The sequence below is a fragment of the Protomyctophum parallelum genome (genome assembly GCF_964188405.1).
Source record: "Protomyctophum parallelum genome assembly, chromosome: 13".
Taxonomy (NCBI): Eukaryota; Metazoa; Chordata; class Actinopteri; order Myctophiformes; family Myctophidae; genus Protomyctophum; species Protomyctophum parallelum.
In genome coordinates, this window is record NC_139708.1 from 34942694 (window position 1) to 34959612 (window position 16919).

The 16919-nt window shown below is 41.9% G+C and overlaps 2 protein-coding genes across 3 annotated transcripts; both read left to right on the plus strand.

Annotated features, from left to right (window-relative positions):
* Positions 1-296: 296 nt before the first annotated feature.
* Positions 297-7157, plus strand: spsb3a (splA/ryanodine receptor domain and SOCS box containing 3a). 2 transcript variants are annotated; one of them, XM_083780846.1, is made up of 7 exons: positions 297-438; positions 1904-2049; positions 3819-4006; positions 4098-4285; positions 5016-5118; positions 5240-5365; positions 5690-7157. In XM_083780846.1, the coding sequence occupies exons 2-7, from the start codon at positions 1985-1987 to the stop codon at positions 6073-6075; spliced, it is 1056 nt and encodes a 351-aa protein (XP_083636972.1). In that variant the 5' UTR covers positions 297-438; positions 1904-1984; the 3' UTR covers positions 6076-7157. The 2 variants fall into 2 exon arrangements, with proteins under 2 accessions (XP_083636972.1, XP_083636971.1); XM_083780845.1 differs by having other exon boundaries at positions 3814-4006; positions 5690-7156.
* A 3699-nt stretch (positions 7158-10856) lies between these two features.
* Positions 10857-15861, plus strand: mrps34 (mitochondrial ribosomal protein S34). The gene is made up of 5 exons (XM_083781010.1): positions 10857-10950; positions 12431-12647; positions 13169-13281; positions 14190-14232; positions 14418-15861. The coding sequence occupies exons 2-5, from the start codon at positions 12443-12445 to the stop codon at positions 14717-14719; spliced, it is 663 nt and encodes a 220-aa protein (XP_083637136.1). The 5' UTR covers positions 10857-10950; positions 12431-12442; the 3' UTR covers positions 14720-15861.
* Positions 15862-16919: the final 1058 nt, after the last annotated feature.

Here is a 16919-nt window from a genome sequence, read left to right on the forward strand (position 1 = left end):
CCTGAGCAGTGATTCTTACTCCGAGTCCTTTATGACTGTTGGATCTGGCTAGTAGAAGGTACCTTTAGAACGACTGAAAACCTGTCCTTGAGCTTTAATATAGAAAATGAAGTACAACAATCTATCAGTATGTACCAATAGCTATAGCTTAACAAAACAAAACCTAGAAGTGCTGCAGGCAGCTGCTCAACTGCTCTGACTCGTAGCTTGTCTATTTTCATTTGCAGCCGAAGCCCGAAGACATCTGGTACTCACTCACACCGGCGCGCGGCAACGTCGTACGACGAATATATAGGGCGCGTAGCACTAGTTTTTGCTGCTAGCAAGGAAGTCGACTTGTCGTGCTGTGGAGTTTATTGACAACTTTGATACCGAGTCCGGAGTTCAAAAGGCCTCACACGCACCGTAACGCCACATCAATTGGTTAAACAACAACAGGCACGTAAAAACCAAGTTAGTGCTAACAGCGACACTGAGATACGGTAGCAAGCTACTATAGTTAGTTAGCTTGTGAAGCTAACTAGCCTGAAGAAGACCACTTCCTGTTAGCTATCCGACGGCTAACGTTTAGTTGCGTTACTGAGGTTGTGTATGCATTGCATAGATAGTCCGTTTGTCACTGAATATTGTGATGCTTGTATCCAGGGCGAACATAGCTGCTACAAAGAGTTCTGTTTGTGCTTGCCGACGTGAATGGAACTTGGGTTTCTGACCTTGCTTTGGGAGTAGTTTGCTAGCTAGCTCTGCACCAAGCTAAACATCTTGCTACTGCTTGATTAGCTCAAATCTAGCTAACTCAGTTTACTTAACCCAACCTAAAAGACAGACTATGTATTTACAGATTGGTAATGGCTTCCATATCAACATTGAGCATGCTATAAAGAACAGAAAGTCAGATGGTGAATAATGCATGCATCATCCATTAGACTAGGACCAGAGCTATCATTTATTAGACAACTGTTAACTGTACCTTGTTTATAATATAATTAAAGACAAGTGATGCTTCTTTCCCTTTCTTTATGTATTTATGTACTTAGTTATAGGCATATCTTGAGGAGCCGTATCCAAACCGTCATTTGAACATTGTTTTATTGCCAGGATAAACGTATATTGTTTGCAAGGCTTCCTGAATTGTCTCGGCAAAATCGGGCAAATTCCCAATACCTTTCTAGTCATCAGAGCACAATGTGGGCAATGGGTGTTTCTCTTACTAAAACACCACTGCAAATCATCAGTGGTTCTCGTGGGGGGTGGGTGGGAACCCCCAAGTGAGGGGGTTCCGGGGGCCCCAGCTAAATGTGTTAATAATAACATAAATAACAATATGACCACTTAAAATCCTATATATAAGCTAAGCTTCATGATGTGATGCGTTGTAAGCTTCTAAATTATTTAAAACGTATTGAAAGAAATTTAACACAGATATTTAATGTGTCCGCCACAAAAAAAATCAGATGTGATCTACGACCAAATGCATACAAATTCGTGGGCCCCGAATGTGTACGCATTTGGCCATACGTTTGGGAACCACTGCTTTAACTCATTAAAAAGCAGATGCTCAGCATGCTGTGAGCTTGTAAATTAGTTATTGTCATTTGTCACCACTACTTTATGGAATGTCTTTGATTTCTGGCATTTATTTATTAAATTATCTAGCGAAATATCTGAATGTGTTTTTAATTCATTAAATCTTTAGTTTTTTTTAACTAAAGTTATAATTAATAAAGCGTATATTTACTCACAAACCATGAAATTGGACCCGCCGCGAACCACTGTTTGGGAAACTGTGAGTTTTAAGAACCACTGCTGCAGTTGAACCTCTTTGCCTCAACATGTTCACCTCATGTTATGAGGCAGTTGTATTGAGAGTATTCTCAGACTGACAACCAGGGTTCCTCCACAGGTGTAAATTCTGCTGATGCCATGTCCAGGCGGAGCAGGAATAGCCGAGCGTGGCGATATGTGTGGAGTGGAATAAGACGGGATGCTGATGCCCGGGCACTGGTCTTGGCCTCCCAAAGTGAAGAATGGGGTTATGAGCGCTTACAGGTATAAAGGACCAGTGTTGCCAATTTTGCAATGGGAAAACAGAGCAACCATTGTCTATGACACAGATAATTCTGGTGCAATAAAAAGCATCTGTCGCATTTTATTTTTTTGTTCCATAATTATACTGTTCGTCTCTCAGCACCTGCCCAAACTTGGGTTCGGGGTGTGCATGTCGTTGCTCTCTTTTCACACTTTAAATCTATAATAATAATCCATGCATTCTTATAGCGCCTTACAATGGTCCATTCATTCATACATTGGAAGGTAATGTTCCTCATTATAGACAGGCTATTTGAAAACAGCAACCATAATACAAAATAAAAATCAGACCAGTCTGAAGTGAGTGGTGCAACAGCGCCCCCTGTTGGTACTCTAAACATAGGGACATTGGGTTATGATGAAAATATTACTGTTTGGCTTTAGGCTTTCTAAACAAACATTGCACCCCAGATATGATAAATATCTAGAATATAGAGAGAGAAATTATTTACATATTTATTAATTGTATACTACTTTGAACAATTAAAAAGGCACAAATTGCATCGTATCGCAACACGTTAGCTTGTAGATCTATTTATGACGTTTTTCTACATTGAAACGATTATGACAATTTTGCAAAATAATTGCGATTATCTTAAATAATTGCGATTAGATGATTATGCAATATTTGTGATGGGACTACATTTTGTTTTGTGTTTTGGTTTTGGTCAAGGTGCACATGAATCCAGAGTTCTCTATTGGAGTATAATCCCCCCATCTGGTCTGCCCGGGGGTCTCCTCCCAGTGCGACGTTCGCCGACTGGGTAGCCATGTCTGTGGGCTGGTTTTTCTGTAAAGTTGCTTGGAAATGTTGGTGTTTTTTAGGGCTTAATTTAAAGTGGGGGTGCAATGGCTTTTTTGGGCATTTTAAACAAAAGAAAGCATCGCTGTGTTTCATGTTTGGTGCCTAGACACGGCTGCTAGGGCCCCACCCGCACTGTTTCTGTTGCTCCATAGCCATTAGCTTCTGTATTAGCCGCAGCCTTTGCATGCTCTTTTCTCGCCTGCGTCAACTTCTGCCTGACTGTACGGACACTCTTGGCTTCGCTAGTTGCTGCAAAACAAGCTGGGCTGGGTGCTCAGTCTCAATAACGGCAGCACAGAGGAGGGGCCTGAGCAGCCCTCACACTCCCTTATTCCCGCACTGGCCGGACCCTCCTCCTCTGAGAGTGACTCCGAGGGCTGTACCGAGTCGGACCCCGAGGCCTGCCGGAGAAAGATGTCGTTGGACATGACTGCCACTCTGACCGACACCTCGTCTCACAGACTGCCACATTTCACTCTGCCCAAAACGCACTCATTCTAGTGTTGACAGCCTGCTACTGTTAAAGGTGCAATACATGTCATTTCTCTGAAACTACGGCGCTGTCCTTGGTTTTGAACAGATCAGTGAAGTTTGGAGATAATTTCTGATTATCTGGTGATCGTGATTGGAACATTGCCATTTTCTGGAGCAAGGATGGACATTGTCTTGGCTCTCTAGCATTGGCGCTATTACTGTTAGCATCCAAGATGGCGACAACCAGGACGGCTTCATAGTAAAAAATCCCCCTGATCACGGCACCTAAGCACTAGTTATTTTGTCCACCAGGGACCTTCTAATTGGTTGGGACCAGATTGAGACCAAGTTTCACACTGAAACTTCAAAATAAACTGACCGAAAAAGCCATTTCACCATGACTTTAAATGTAAAAATGTTTTTATTTTTTTCTCTTTTTATTCAAGTATAGTGACTCAGATTCGGAGGCAGAGTACCCAGCAGTAGTGGTCCCTCCAGTCCCCAGTGCGGTGCCTGTTACAGGGGAGTCCTACTGTAGCTGTAACGCCCAGGTTGAGAGCACCTACAGGATTGTAAGTGTTACGGGGCAGCGGGGCTTTGGCCGTCTTAAAGACTGCCACTGTGGAGAGGATGATCAAGGTACTGGACAACCACTGTGTTTCAGTGACATCTCACCTTTGTTTAAAAAAAAAATAGTGTTTGTGCTCACAAATTCCCTCTAATGTTTTAGACTTTGACTGGGTCTGGGACGCCAACAGTCGATCCGCCGCAACACTTCTAACCTGCGAGAGTCGCAAAGTCAACTTTCACACCGACTACAGCTGTGGTACAGCAGCTATCCGTGGTTCCAAGGAGCTGGCCGAGGGACAGCACTTCTGGGAAATCAAGATGACATCCCCGGTGTACGGGACAGACATGGTAAGGATACATACGTGAAGTCCTTTTGTCATGTTATGTAAGATTCTCAAGAAAGCTGTGTGTAGAACAATAATAATAAACTTTCTTGTCCCAGGGTTCATACGTTGGTTAGACATAACTAACTGTCCAACAGGCATTAGTTCGACAACACTGTCGCTCCTGACATGCACGCAGGTTAAGACTAACCCGTTCTGCGGGTTAACTCACCCGTGGCTCCCGACATGCGCACAGGTTAAGACTAACCGGTGGCGGGTTACAACTAACCTGTGGCGTGTTAAAACTAACCGGTAGCTCCCGAGATGCCGAGGTTAAAACTAACCCATGGCTTCCTGTGAGGTTAGGTTTAGGGTTGGGTTTTGGGTATAGTGTAGGACTCATGACTGTAGTACGTTTAGTACGTCGGACCAAACACATGCACCCTATTGTGCCCCCCATATTTGTCTTTAGTCTTTTCAAAAACAACACATAACCAACCATGTAGAACAAAACAACATATCACACGTTACATGAGATCTGGTCCCCACTGTACATAGAAAACCAGGGGGGAAAAAACTCCTGCTAAAACAAACCTTTCCCACTTCAAGGTTCTGTATCTTCGACCAGATGGGATGAGGTCAAAGTAGCGATACAGGGGATGGTCAGTGTAAATTGTTAATGCAATTGCTAAGCGTGTGAATAGATAGATGTTTAGTCCAGGTTATGAAATGGCTTGTATTCTATTTTTATGTAGATGGTCGGCATTGGCACTTCTGACGTCAACCTAGATAAGTACAGACATACCTTCTGTAGCCTGCTGGGAAAGGATGAAGACAGTTGGGGTCTTTCTTACACTGGTAAGAACTATGACTGTTTGTTTTCGCAAAGCATTGAAGGTTTAGTTCAGAGAGGTTCACCAATGCTAATGATTTGACGGTTTACACTGCATATCCTCAGTAGTTGTTCACTTCTCTCCAGGGTTGTTGCATCACAAAGGAGACAAGACAAACTTTTCTTCACGATTTGGCCAGGGCTCCATCATTGGAGTACATCTGGACACCTGGCATGGCACACTTACATTCTTCAAGAATCGCAAGTCTATAGGTTAGTACTGTAACGGGATGAGTACTGGTTTGATCACCATGGTCAGTAAAGGCAATACATATTGCATGATTGTTGTAAAGCTTTATAACCATTTAATCAGATTGTCATAGACTGGCATACTACTCACAGCATTTTAGGCAGTATCTGCAGATTTCTATCTAGTATCTAGTTTTTATACAAGTGTGCGGCCACACCAGTTTGTGGAAAAAAAGTATCTGCCTGAACCTTGACCTGTGAAATTATGCCACTCACCGATGCTCCAGTTCAAGAGTAAATGTCAGGCAATTGAAATTAGAGGGAATTAAAGATGTTTTCTCATGTCAGGTGTCGCCACCACCGAGCTGCAAAATAAGAAGTTCTACCCCATGGCATGCTCCACGGCAGCTAAAAGCAGCATGAAGGTGATCCGGTCCTGCTTTGCACCCACCTCCTTGCAGTACTTGTGCTGTGCCCGCCTGCGTCAACTTCTGCCTGACTGTACGGACACTCTTGCCGTGTTGCCCCTGCCACCAGGGCTTCGCCAGTTGCTGCAAAACAAGCTGGGCTGGGTGCTCAGTCTCAATAACGGCAGCACAGAGGAGGGGCCTGAGCAGCCCTCACACTCCCTTATTCCCGTACTGGCCGGACCCTCCTCCTCCGAGAGCGACTCCGAGGGCTGTACCGAGTCGGACCCCGAGGCCTGCCGGAGAAAGAGATGTCGTTGGACATGACTGCCACTCTGACCGACACCTCGTCTCACAGACTGCCACATTTCACTCTGCCCAAAACGCACTCATTCTAGTGTTGAAGTGCAATACATGTCATTTCTGTCTGCTAGAGGGTGATTGTGCTGTTCAGTACAAGCACACCTAAAAACTTAAAAACAACTATAGTACATAACATTTGTACAATAATCTGGGAAAATCTGCAGCAAATGCAGATATTGGCTGTAATGGTGGTGTGGCCCCATATGGATCTCAGACCTGTGACAATTACACTGAAACATTGCCTGTAGCTTTTCCCAGGTTATCTCTCATTACAGTAGCATAGAAATGTTAAAGTATGTTCAGCAAGTGAATACAAGCGCCCTCTAGTGGCTAGAAGTTACACATCAGCCGTTAAATGCACAGCAAAATCCTGAGTGTTAGTCATTACACACCAGGGGTGTCTACAGGGACAAATTAGCCATTGGGCCAGTGGGGCCGTGGCCCAGGGGCCCTTGGCTCTCAGGGGCCCTTCTGGGAAATTGGACCGCGCAGCACTAGGTTTGACGCCCTGAAAAGGGCTCCTGGGGCCCTTCATTGGCCATTGATTTCGTTAAATTTAGGTCAAAAACATGATAAAAACACGGAAAAACACAAAATGTTGCGCTATGGGGGGGCCCTGCAAAAATGACCGGCCCAGGGGCCCTCATGGGGGTTAATCCGTCCCTGGGTGTCTATCGTGTGATGAATTCGCCTGAAAATATATATTTCTAAACTGTCATGATTATACCCAACCAGAATGCAAATATTACATGGTGATAAAGCTACATAATTGTTAATTTGGAACTTCACAGCAAACAAAACTATATGAATAGTTGTGATGCAACCACCCCACCCGGTGTGTAATAATTTAAGCCCTATTAGGAAATGAACAAACATTGTTTGAAAATGTTTGAAAAACACAATGATATGCCCAAAATAGGTGAAAGTGGTTAAGTGTTAAGTGGGTAAAATGGATTGTATAATCACAAGTATTCTACTTGCATATTTCAGATGTGTCGGGGTGGGCTCTTAACCCATTCTGAACGGGAACCCATTTTGGTGTCAGCATCATGTTATGCTTTAGCTATTTAAAAATAGCAGATCTACAAGCTCATATCGCGCCACCGAGTGGCGCGATACGAGCTTGTAGGTCTGCTATTTTTGAAAAAATCGAAGAACGACTGACATTTTTAGAATCTGATCTCAGGTCAGAATGGGTTCATCAGACCAGTCTGTGTCCGGCAGAAACCTCGTATGAATCTGATCTCAGGTCAGAATGGGTTAAGGTCCCCACACACCGAGCGCGTTTTTAGCAGCGTTCGGTTTTCCGAAAAACGCGTCCAGTGTGCAACCACCTTTACCCCTAGAAAACAGTTCACTTACCTTGCAGCATGTCTCACCCAGTGACTAAGGCCGTATCAATATGAATTTCTCAAGGCCACAAAGAAAAAAAACTAGACCACTTGCCGATAATGTGGTTAATTGGATTTTGCAGTGTGTCACCAATTAGACACATCTCCAAATTTCAGCGCACATAAAATATTATATATGAAAGGGTGTGCTCGTCTTGTCTGGAAATTGTGTGTATTGATGTCAACCACAATGCTAGCAGCTTAATCAAACCATGATCCACACAGCTTACATACGGTATGTATATCAAACCGTGATCCACACAGCTTTCATACGTTATGTATGTGTACTTATGCGTTGCTAAGCATGGATATCAGTTGGGTTGCAACAGTTTAATCAAACTAATCAATTTAATCCATTCTGAAGAAATAGTGATAATCATACAATAATAAAATGATCAATTGTCAATGGATCCCTATTTTGGCCATGTCATAGGATAAACCTTATTAATTTTTTATAATTACCCATTGTAAGCTTTATTGTCACTACTTTTGTGCAACACTGTTGTACAGTATAAAATAGTGTAAAATTATTAAAATAAGTGGTTAATAGATTGGATAATTTGTAAAACTAATTTTAAAGCTATATTTGTAAAGACACTTGATCAATTCATCTAAAGAATTATCGTTTAGAAAGTAATGGATTGTTGCAGCCCTGATACAAAATCTGTTGCAACTGAAAAAAAAAACAAGATGCATCCTGTCAAATCGTATTCTGTTGATTTGTCCCCAGCACCTTCTCTTGACACTTTTCTGGCACTCGGAATGGGTGAGTATCTCTAGGAATATTACAAGGAGATTGATTTAATGCCTACCGTCTTGTTTCCCCTCTCCAACTGAGAGTATTGTGACTGGTCTTAAAATGCTAGATATGTCATCTGCAGCCAGTGTTTACACCTATTTATCAGTTTGTTTGTTTTTTCTCCACTTGAGAAGTTAGATCAGTGGTTCTCAAAGTGGGGTCCAGGGACCCTTGAAATTAAAAACGTTTGAGAACCACTGAGTTGGAGTAAAAAATGAAACTCAGTCACTCCACAAATCTGCTTTGTTACTCTGCTGTAGCCAGAGTCCAAGTCGTATGAATACACAGAAAAAGCCACTGCTAACCCCTGATACTAGAAACAAGATCTTAAACAAAAAATCACACCAGTGTGAACTGAGTGGTGCAACTCCACCTGCCCCCCCCCCCCCCCCCTCTCTCTCTCATTAGCAGACAACAGTACAGCACTATCTCTCTGTTTCTGGCACAACAGCGCCACCTTTGCCCCTACTGGTACTCATAGTCACATAGGTTAACACGGACATTGCTGGAGTGGTTGCACCACTCGAAAATATGTCCGTACTGTCTATTCATTGGTCCCCCATAACTCTTTGAGAGTGTACAAAATGTGGTTCTACTTAGCAGTTTGCACACACTTAGTTACAGACCGGTCAGGGTCCATTTAAAACCCCCTTAAGGAACCTGGACCCCACTTTGAGAACTACTGTTATTCAATTAAGCTTTGATAAGTCATATACATGAAACAATCAAGTATTTATCCGTGAACTAACATTGTAATTACTTATAAGAAAGCCATTGTGTTATGCCTTATCTGTTGTTTTTGTTTTTGTAATTTCTTTGTTGGAACCAAGATGAGATTACACGGTTTAAAAAAAAAAGTCCATGTAAAGAACCATTTGACTATTTCTATTCTGTTGAGGCCGTATTGTATTCCATTCATCGCCTGTCCTACACAGTAAGATACAAAATGTCAATTTAACCCTGCAAGTGTAAATTGGACACTTAGGTTTCAGTTTCTACACTGAGTTAAGCTAGCAATTTACTGTGGTAATCTTGGCTCGGAGCAGAGCAGTCGGTGGGTTGCTGCTGTAGGAGCCACTAAATGTAAAATGGTATTTGCGAACCATTCGTTCTGTCTTTAAAAAGCGCTTGTGTGCAAGATACTGTAGGTTTACTATGTCTGGCAGTGGGAACCACAGATAACATCAAGTAACTTTGTCACTGTGACAAATTTAAGTAAATAATTATTGTCCTATTTGATGAACTGAAGTGGCAGTGGCACTGATCCAAGGCAAAGGAGAATCAGTCAAGAGTTTAGAAAATCCAGTTTGACCCAAGATTTCATTTTCTATACAATGTTATGCATCATGCAAGCATTTTGTGAGAAACAGATTTCAGATGGGTGTAACAACTACTGAAGAAGCAGTATCATAGGTCATTATAAAGACAGGTCTCCATGAAAGGTATTAACCATAACGTTGCTCTTGGGAAGAAACCTATTTAATATTTTTTTCCATAAATTAATGCCCTATTTTATACTTTGTCTTGCAAATGTAGTGCAAAAAGCTGATTACCAAGAGCTTGCAGGTTGGCTATTTTTGCTATATTTTTTAAGATTGTTGTGTGTTTTTTTGCCTAAAATGACATGTCCAAAATAGGGATCCCAGGTAATTGGAACACAGGTTCTCATTTTCGTTTCATGAAAATAACTGTTTTGGACATGCAAGGTTTCCACCCGACTGATAATATAAGCAATTTGTTATTTTCTATTCTGGACGAGATGGTTACAGTACATGCTATTAGTTCTGCCAATTTTAGGTTAGACTAGTTGTTTGCACTGTGATTTGCAAAGTGGGAGACACTCCCCTACAAATCCAGTGTTTTAACAGCCAAGTAACAAAGTGGTGGCTGGCAGATATTTTATATTTAATTTTTTTGCTGTATATTTTTTGGTCACTTATGCATTCAAGCACTTTTTGCTTACTGATATACTTACTGTAAATAGGAAAATCTATGGTTCTTCTGTACTATGTCATGTTAATATTGTATGTGTAGGCCTTTATTCTCTTTTTCTGTATACTTAAAGCATGGCCTTCTGAAAATAAAACCGGTCAAATATGCACAACAATATGGCTGTCTGCAGACATTCTTTATACTGTAGATAGATTGATAGATCAGTATATGTACTGTGTGGCTATATAGATAACATAGTCAGTCAACAACAATGTACCATCTGAGCAATTCAACATTTACAGCACAGCAGTTATACAGTAGTAGGGCAACTGTCATGGTAGCCTACTAATATGAATACACTGTATATTAATTGAAATTAGTGGCTTAAAAACACAGCTGTGATGTGGAATTATTCTAAATAAGCCTTGTTTTGAGTAAAAGTCTTAGGAGGAACCATTATTTATTTCGAGGGAGATGTACAGTATGCTTCACACCACAGTTAACAGTTTTGTATTGAGTTGTGCTTTAAATGTATTGTAATTCTCCAATCTATAAATTAATACTTCAATCAAACCTAAGCGGAACAAAAAACAAATACATCGATTCCACTCGGAACTCTTTGCCCGAAGCACCAGTAAGCGGAAGTTGTGAGTCGTGTGCAATCTGCAATTCGGAGGTCAAGTGGAATCAGATTCTTGCACAGAAACATAATTCCAGGTATAAATATAACCGATGTTTTACTTTCTTTGTTGTGTACATGTCAGTCATACCACACAGTGTAATTACCCCAGGGAAGCGTCGGTGTTGCAGTAAGGCTAGCGGTGTTGTATAAAATACTCCCGACACTGACCGACAGACCACCGTGCCCGTGGAGCATGATGGGGAGGATGCTCACTTATTTTCATTCTTTATGATTCAATGAATTCAAAATGTTGAAGTATCGCACTTGTTCCGTATGAGCAACTGGGCAACCTTTTCCAGGCACATAATCAGCGGCCCATTTCCCGTCATCAGTGCCACCAACATTGCTTTTATGTCTTATATGAGCTGGAGCTGCCAATTAGAATATTCCAAGCATAGAATAAGTAAATAATCTAACAATAAAACCTTACAGAGAATGATTGCATAGGTCAAATTACAAATATGACTAACTAAGGACATTTAATGGGGAGAAACACAGCTAACAATAATGGTTAATGGTTGTTTTTGATCAACTCAATTGATCACGTCTATAGCCCAGTCTGACCACATGATAGATCAAAAAAGAGTGGGGCCCGGCCCATGTCCGAGATACACCTATTCTGGGATTGGGGCAAAAAAGGACTTGTAATGAAGGCTTTCACTCACCTTCACGTCATTATGGGTATTTGATAGGTCGCTACTGAATAATTTTACTCCATATGAAGATAATAGACATAATATCTTAGACATAATATCTTACTAACATATCCAAGTCTGACATCACAAACCCTATATATGGACCTCACTGATGGAGACTGTCAGAGACATTTAGTGCTGACATCATGCCAATGTATCCATCCATATATGGATTTAGCCGACTGGCATCGGTGTCATGACAAGAAGCCAGCCGACTGGCATCGTGACAAGCATCCAGCCAAACTCTATATAAACAGTTGACTTCAGATGCAAGCATTATTTCCTCCGCTCTTTGCCTATCTCCCTGATGCCCACTTCTCAAGGCTATATTCGCATCATAGACTGTAGGGATTCGCATTCAACCTTCAAGTGCCTGACCAGCTCTCACCAAGAGAGACCCTTTCATGTGTCAGGATATTTCTGACAAGCTTGCGACAGTTGTAACTTCAGTCCCCTCGACAAAGAATAGAGGGTTTAACCCATTCAAATCTGTCATTTTAGATTTTAGCTATATATCGTCTCTGTCGGCCGGGTGGAAACCTGAAATTTCCATAATTTTTCAGGATTAAGATTAAAAAGTGGTAAAAGTAGAAGATCTACAAGCTCGATACACGCTGTTTCACGACGCATTTTTAGTTTGCAGATCTGGTACTTTTGTTGCTTTTGTGTGAAGATGTATTGTGATCTAGTAGGGCAGTAATTTCCAAAAAGACCCACAAAATGTTAAAATATGGAGATAAAGGTTTCTGCCCCGACAGCAACGATATATCTTAAGGGTTAAGTGGTTAACGCATTTCCCCCATCACAACACGACTTGCAGGATACAGCAACGATGGTTAAAAAGAAGCGCCTCCGTTTGATAGCGGCGTTTGCCGCCAGGGTGCGTGCGCATCGTGCGCTGAAGAACAAGCCTCGGGACTCTGAGAAGTACACCCTGGACTATGAGACCATGAGGCGTCCTCTCACTGGGAAGATGCTTCCTGTGATGGCCTGGGAGGATGTGCGCAAGGAGAACCGCCTCTTCTCCCTTCTTGCAGGTAAGGATGTGTGACCAGCGCTTATTCTCTTAGTAAGTTAGTGGTTATTCTTTCCATAAAATAACAACTTTGGTCTTGGTAAAACTAAAATGGTCCCATACCATGTTTCTACTTTTCTCCGTTTCTCAGAGGAAGGCTGTGGACACTTCAGAAAACATGCCTACCAGTGACATCATCGTTAGGCCGATTTATTTTCTTCTTTTCCCGAACACATTTATTATTTTGATTTGTAGTTGTAATTAGAACTATGGCCATATGGAAAGTTTGCAGGTTATATTGGCTTCATAGATTAGTTCCCCCCCCCCCCCATCGATATCACTGGTAGGAGGGTTTCTGAACTGTTTCGGTGAGCTTGTAGATCTGATATTTTCACTATGTAAGATTATTTCTTTTTCTATAATGATATGCCTAAAAACAGCAATCGTCCATTAATCGGTTACTTTACAAAATTATTGAAGATTGTATTTTTATAATTGATTAAATATATTTAGTTTCATGAACTATTGAACGCCTACTTGCAGGTCTTAGGCTCTTTGGAGTGGGTCGCCTCTTCACACGCAAATCCTGGCTGGCAGACCACACGGAGCCCAGCTACTGGAAGATCACCAAAGTCAAAGTGGACTACACTGCAGAGGTGACTATCTTAACCCATTAAGACCTATGGCCCATTCTACAAATGCTTTCTCAATCCTAAGGCCCAAACCACACCAGCTGCAACTCCTTGCAACTACTCGCAACTCCTTGCAACAAAACAAAGTAACAAACCATACCAATGCAACTCCCAACTGCCATTGGGAATAATGGTTGCAAGTAGTTGCATGGAGTTGCATGGTGTGTGGTTAGGGCTTAACAGTTTTCTGAAAAGCTTATGTTGCTATATCAATGTCATTTTATGTATTTGGCTGCCGACCCCCATCTCTAAATATTTTTCTTAGATTTGATGGCCTGAAAATATAGTAAATTAAATGCAAATGTGTTTGTGAGGTTAGGCTTAAGGTTAGGTTTAGGCATAGTTTTAGTGAAGTTAAAGGTTAAGGATTGACATTTGGATATTTTATCAACAGAGGGTATGTTTCTAAAAAATATTGTGACCGTTTGTGTTTACGAATGGTCACTAGAGGGGGACAGAGGTCTATATAAACTCCCTCAGCCAATGTTTTCTTTGCAGCCAGACAGACAGACAGGCTGGTCTGAATGAATGAATGAATCACACTGTCTTTAGTGGATGTGCTCACTGTACTGAGGTGACCAGGAGACCACTGCTCAGTGACGTCATCAGTTCTGTCAGTGGGCCACCATGGATGATAGCATGTAACTGGAATAATACTTTGGAACTTGATCCAGTGTACGGACACTCCGTTTGATATACAAACTGTCCACGGACCCTCATTTGATACCATTTTCTTTTAAATATCTAGGGCTCCAATATAGTATACACACTGTAATAACCCTGAGTGTTAATTTAACTCTTAGATATAGATTTATGATGAGTAAATGAAAAATGTGTGCATGTGACTCTTTTGCTCTGTTCTTTGCTCTTAGAAATTGGACCATGGCACAGCATGGGGATTTCTTACCTATAAAGGTAATAGTTGGAGATTCTATTTAAATGTATTAATCTAATGCATTTCAACTTCATTGAAAATGTTACACCTTAGATTCATTCTCAAATCATGTTGTAGCATTACAGAGTAAACACATACACAATTACACATTCCCTGGCAACAAGTGCCTGTGCTAACCCTCTTCCCCAACTGTGCACTTTGATAGGAAAACAGGAGAGTGAGGCCAAAGAGGTGGAAAAGGTCATGTACCACGACTGGCGACTGGTGCCTAAACACGAAGAGCAGCAATTCACAGACTTTGAACCACTCCCTGAGCCGCCTGTGCGCTACGTCCCATTCCCTCCCCTTCTCCGCGCCATGATGCTAGCCACTCTGCGGCGCAAAGACGGCAGTGCGCCACCCGAGGAGCCTGCCCTGCCGCTACGGAGGGATGTCCTGCTCAGTAAAGACTATTTCGAAAGGCAGGAACAAGAGAGGCGGAGGCAGGAGGAGGGAACTGCTGTGTGACGGTGGACACAACAACGGAGCAGCAAACAATCATGTTCAGCCATTTACTAGCAAGGCTGCCAAGCCTGCCATTCTTTGTTATTAGGAGAAATCATTGGTCTTCTATTATACTTACACAGTGAAATTGTCTGTGTTGAAAGCAAAGATTTTCAACCTATATCCCGTCCTTATGATGTGATGAGTTTGCGATAGATGCAACTTTCTGCTGAAATGCTGGTGCTCAACGTCGACTCTAGGGACCACCAGGTTGTCCAAGTGGACCCTTAAGGGTCTGTAACTCTGAGAGCATACAAATGTAAAGTAAATTAACACACATTATGTAGATTGGTGTTCCAAAGATAAAAAATAAACAGAAGAGACTGGAGCAGCACGGACATTTAGAGCCTTTTATTTAGGTGCTGAGTATACAAAACGACTAACGTTTCGACCTTGCGGTCTTCATCAGAGTCATAAGTGGTAGCATTTGGGCATGTCTTATATACAGGCTGGGCTATCAATAAGCCAATGACAGGGTACCATATGACATGTAATAACCCGTTACTACCAGCAGTCTAGATAATGTAAGAGGATGGCTATGGAGAAAACGCTGTTGAACAGTGAAATAAATAAAGTAAAACAGTGATTTAACCATAAAAAAGCCATTAAAATTAAAAAACAGTATTTAAGAACAACAGTGCACAATTGCACATACATATTTAAGGGCCTTGTGGCCAAATATATAGAAAAAATTAAAAACAGGTACATCAGAAAACAAAACAATACAACACTCTCAGGGCAAAAAACAGAAGATTTCAGGGACCGTCTAAAAAAGGGGCATGTTTATAAAAAGCATGAAAGGCTCAGCTCTTCATTTAGGCCATTGGGTTCTAAAGTGTCTAGTAGTGCATGTATCCACTGTGCTTCCCTGCGGAGCAATTTATTGATTATGTCACCTCGTGGCGGGGCTGTGATTTTCTCTTCCCCAAAATTTGAGGGAAGCTGGTGACCCATGATTAGCCTCCTTGTAATGTCTGGCCATGGCATAATCAAGATTTTGTGTACGAATGGCGGTTTTGTGTTCTCCAATTCTTAATTTAAGTTGTCTTTTGGTTTGGCCTATGTAGGCTAGTCCACAAGGACATTTAAGCATATAAATGACATGTGTGGAGTTGCAATTAATAAAAGATGATATTTAGAATTTTTTGCCTGTGCGTGGATGGGTAAAAAATTTGGAGTTGTGTGCAGTTGCCACATTTATAAAAGCCTTGGGGGGGATTTGAGAGCCATGTCGAGGGGGGGGGGGGGGGCATTCATGTCCGAGTGGACTAGACAGTCTCTGAGGCTTCTGGAGCGTCTGAAAGCAAAGAAAGGTGGGTCAGTACATATATTTGCAAGTTTGGGATCACTTTTTAGGATGTGCCAGTGTTTGAGAAATACATTTTTGATTACCCCTGCCGCTGGTGTGAATGGTGTGGAAAAACAGAAACGTGTTGGTGTCTGCTTTTTCTTTTTGGTAAGAAGGGATGTTCTCTCAGTGTGAAGCGCACTGTTAAAGGCTATATGTCCAAGTTTTCTTGGTTGTAGCCTCTTTCTCTGAATCGATTAGTGAGGTCAGTAGCTTTTGATATATAGTCCGTGGTGGAGCTACAGTTACGTCTAAGACGTAAGTATTGGCCTTTAGGGATGTTACGGATGAGCTGTTTGGAGTGGTTGCTATCTGCTCTGAGTAGGGTGTTCCTGCTGAGTGAAACCACTCAGGAGGAACACCCTACTCAGCACTCATCCAAGAAAACTTGGACATAGCCTTTAACAGTGCGCTTCACACTGAGAGAACATCCCTTCTTACCAAAAAGAAAAAGCAGACACCAACACGTCTATTTTTCCACACCATTCACACCAGCGGCAGGGGTAATCAAAAATGTATTTCTCAAACACTGGCACATCCTAAAAAGTGATCCCAAACTTGTAAATATATGTACTGACCCACCTTTCTTTGCTTTCAGACGCTCCAGAAGCCTCAGAGACCGTCTAGTCCACTCGGACATGAATGCCCCCCCCCCCCCCCCCCCCCCCCCCCCTCGACATGGCTCTCAAATCCCCCCCAAGGCTTTTATAAAGGTGGCAACTGCACACACTGCTCCAATTCTTTTAACTCCACATTTTTTACCCATCCACGCACAGGCAAAAAATTCTAAATATCATCTTTTATTAATTGCAACTC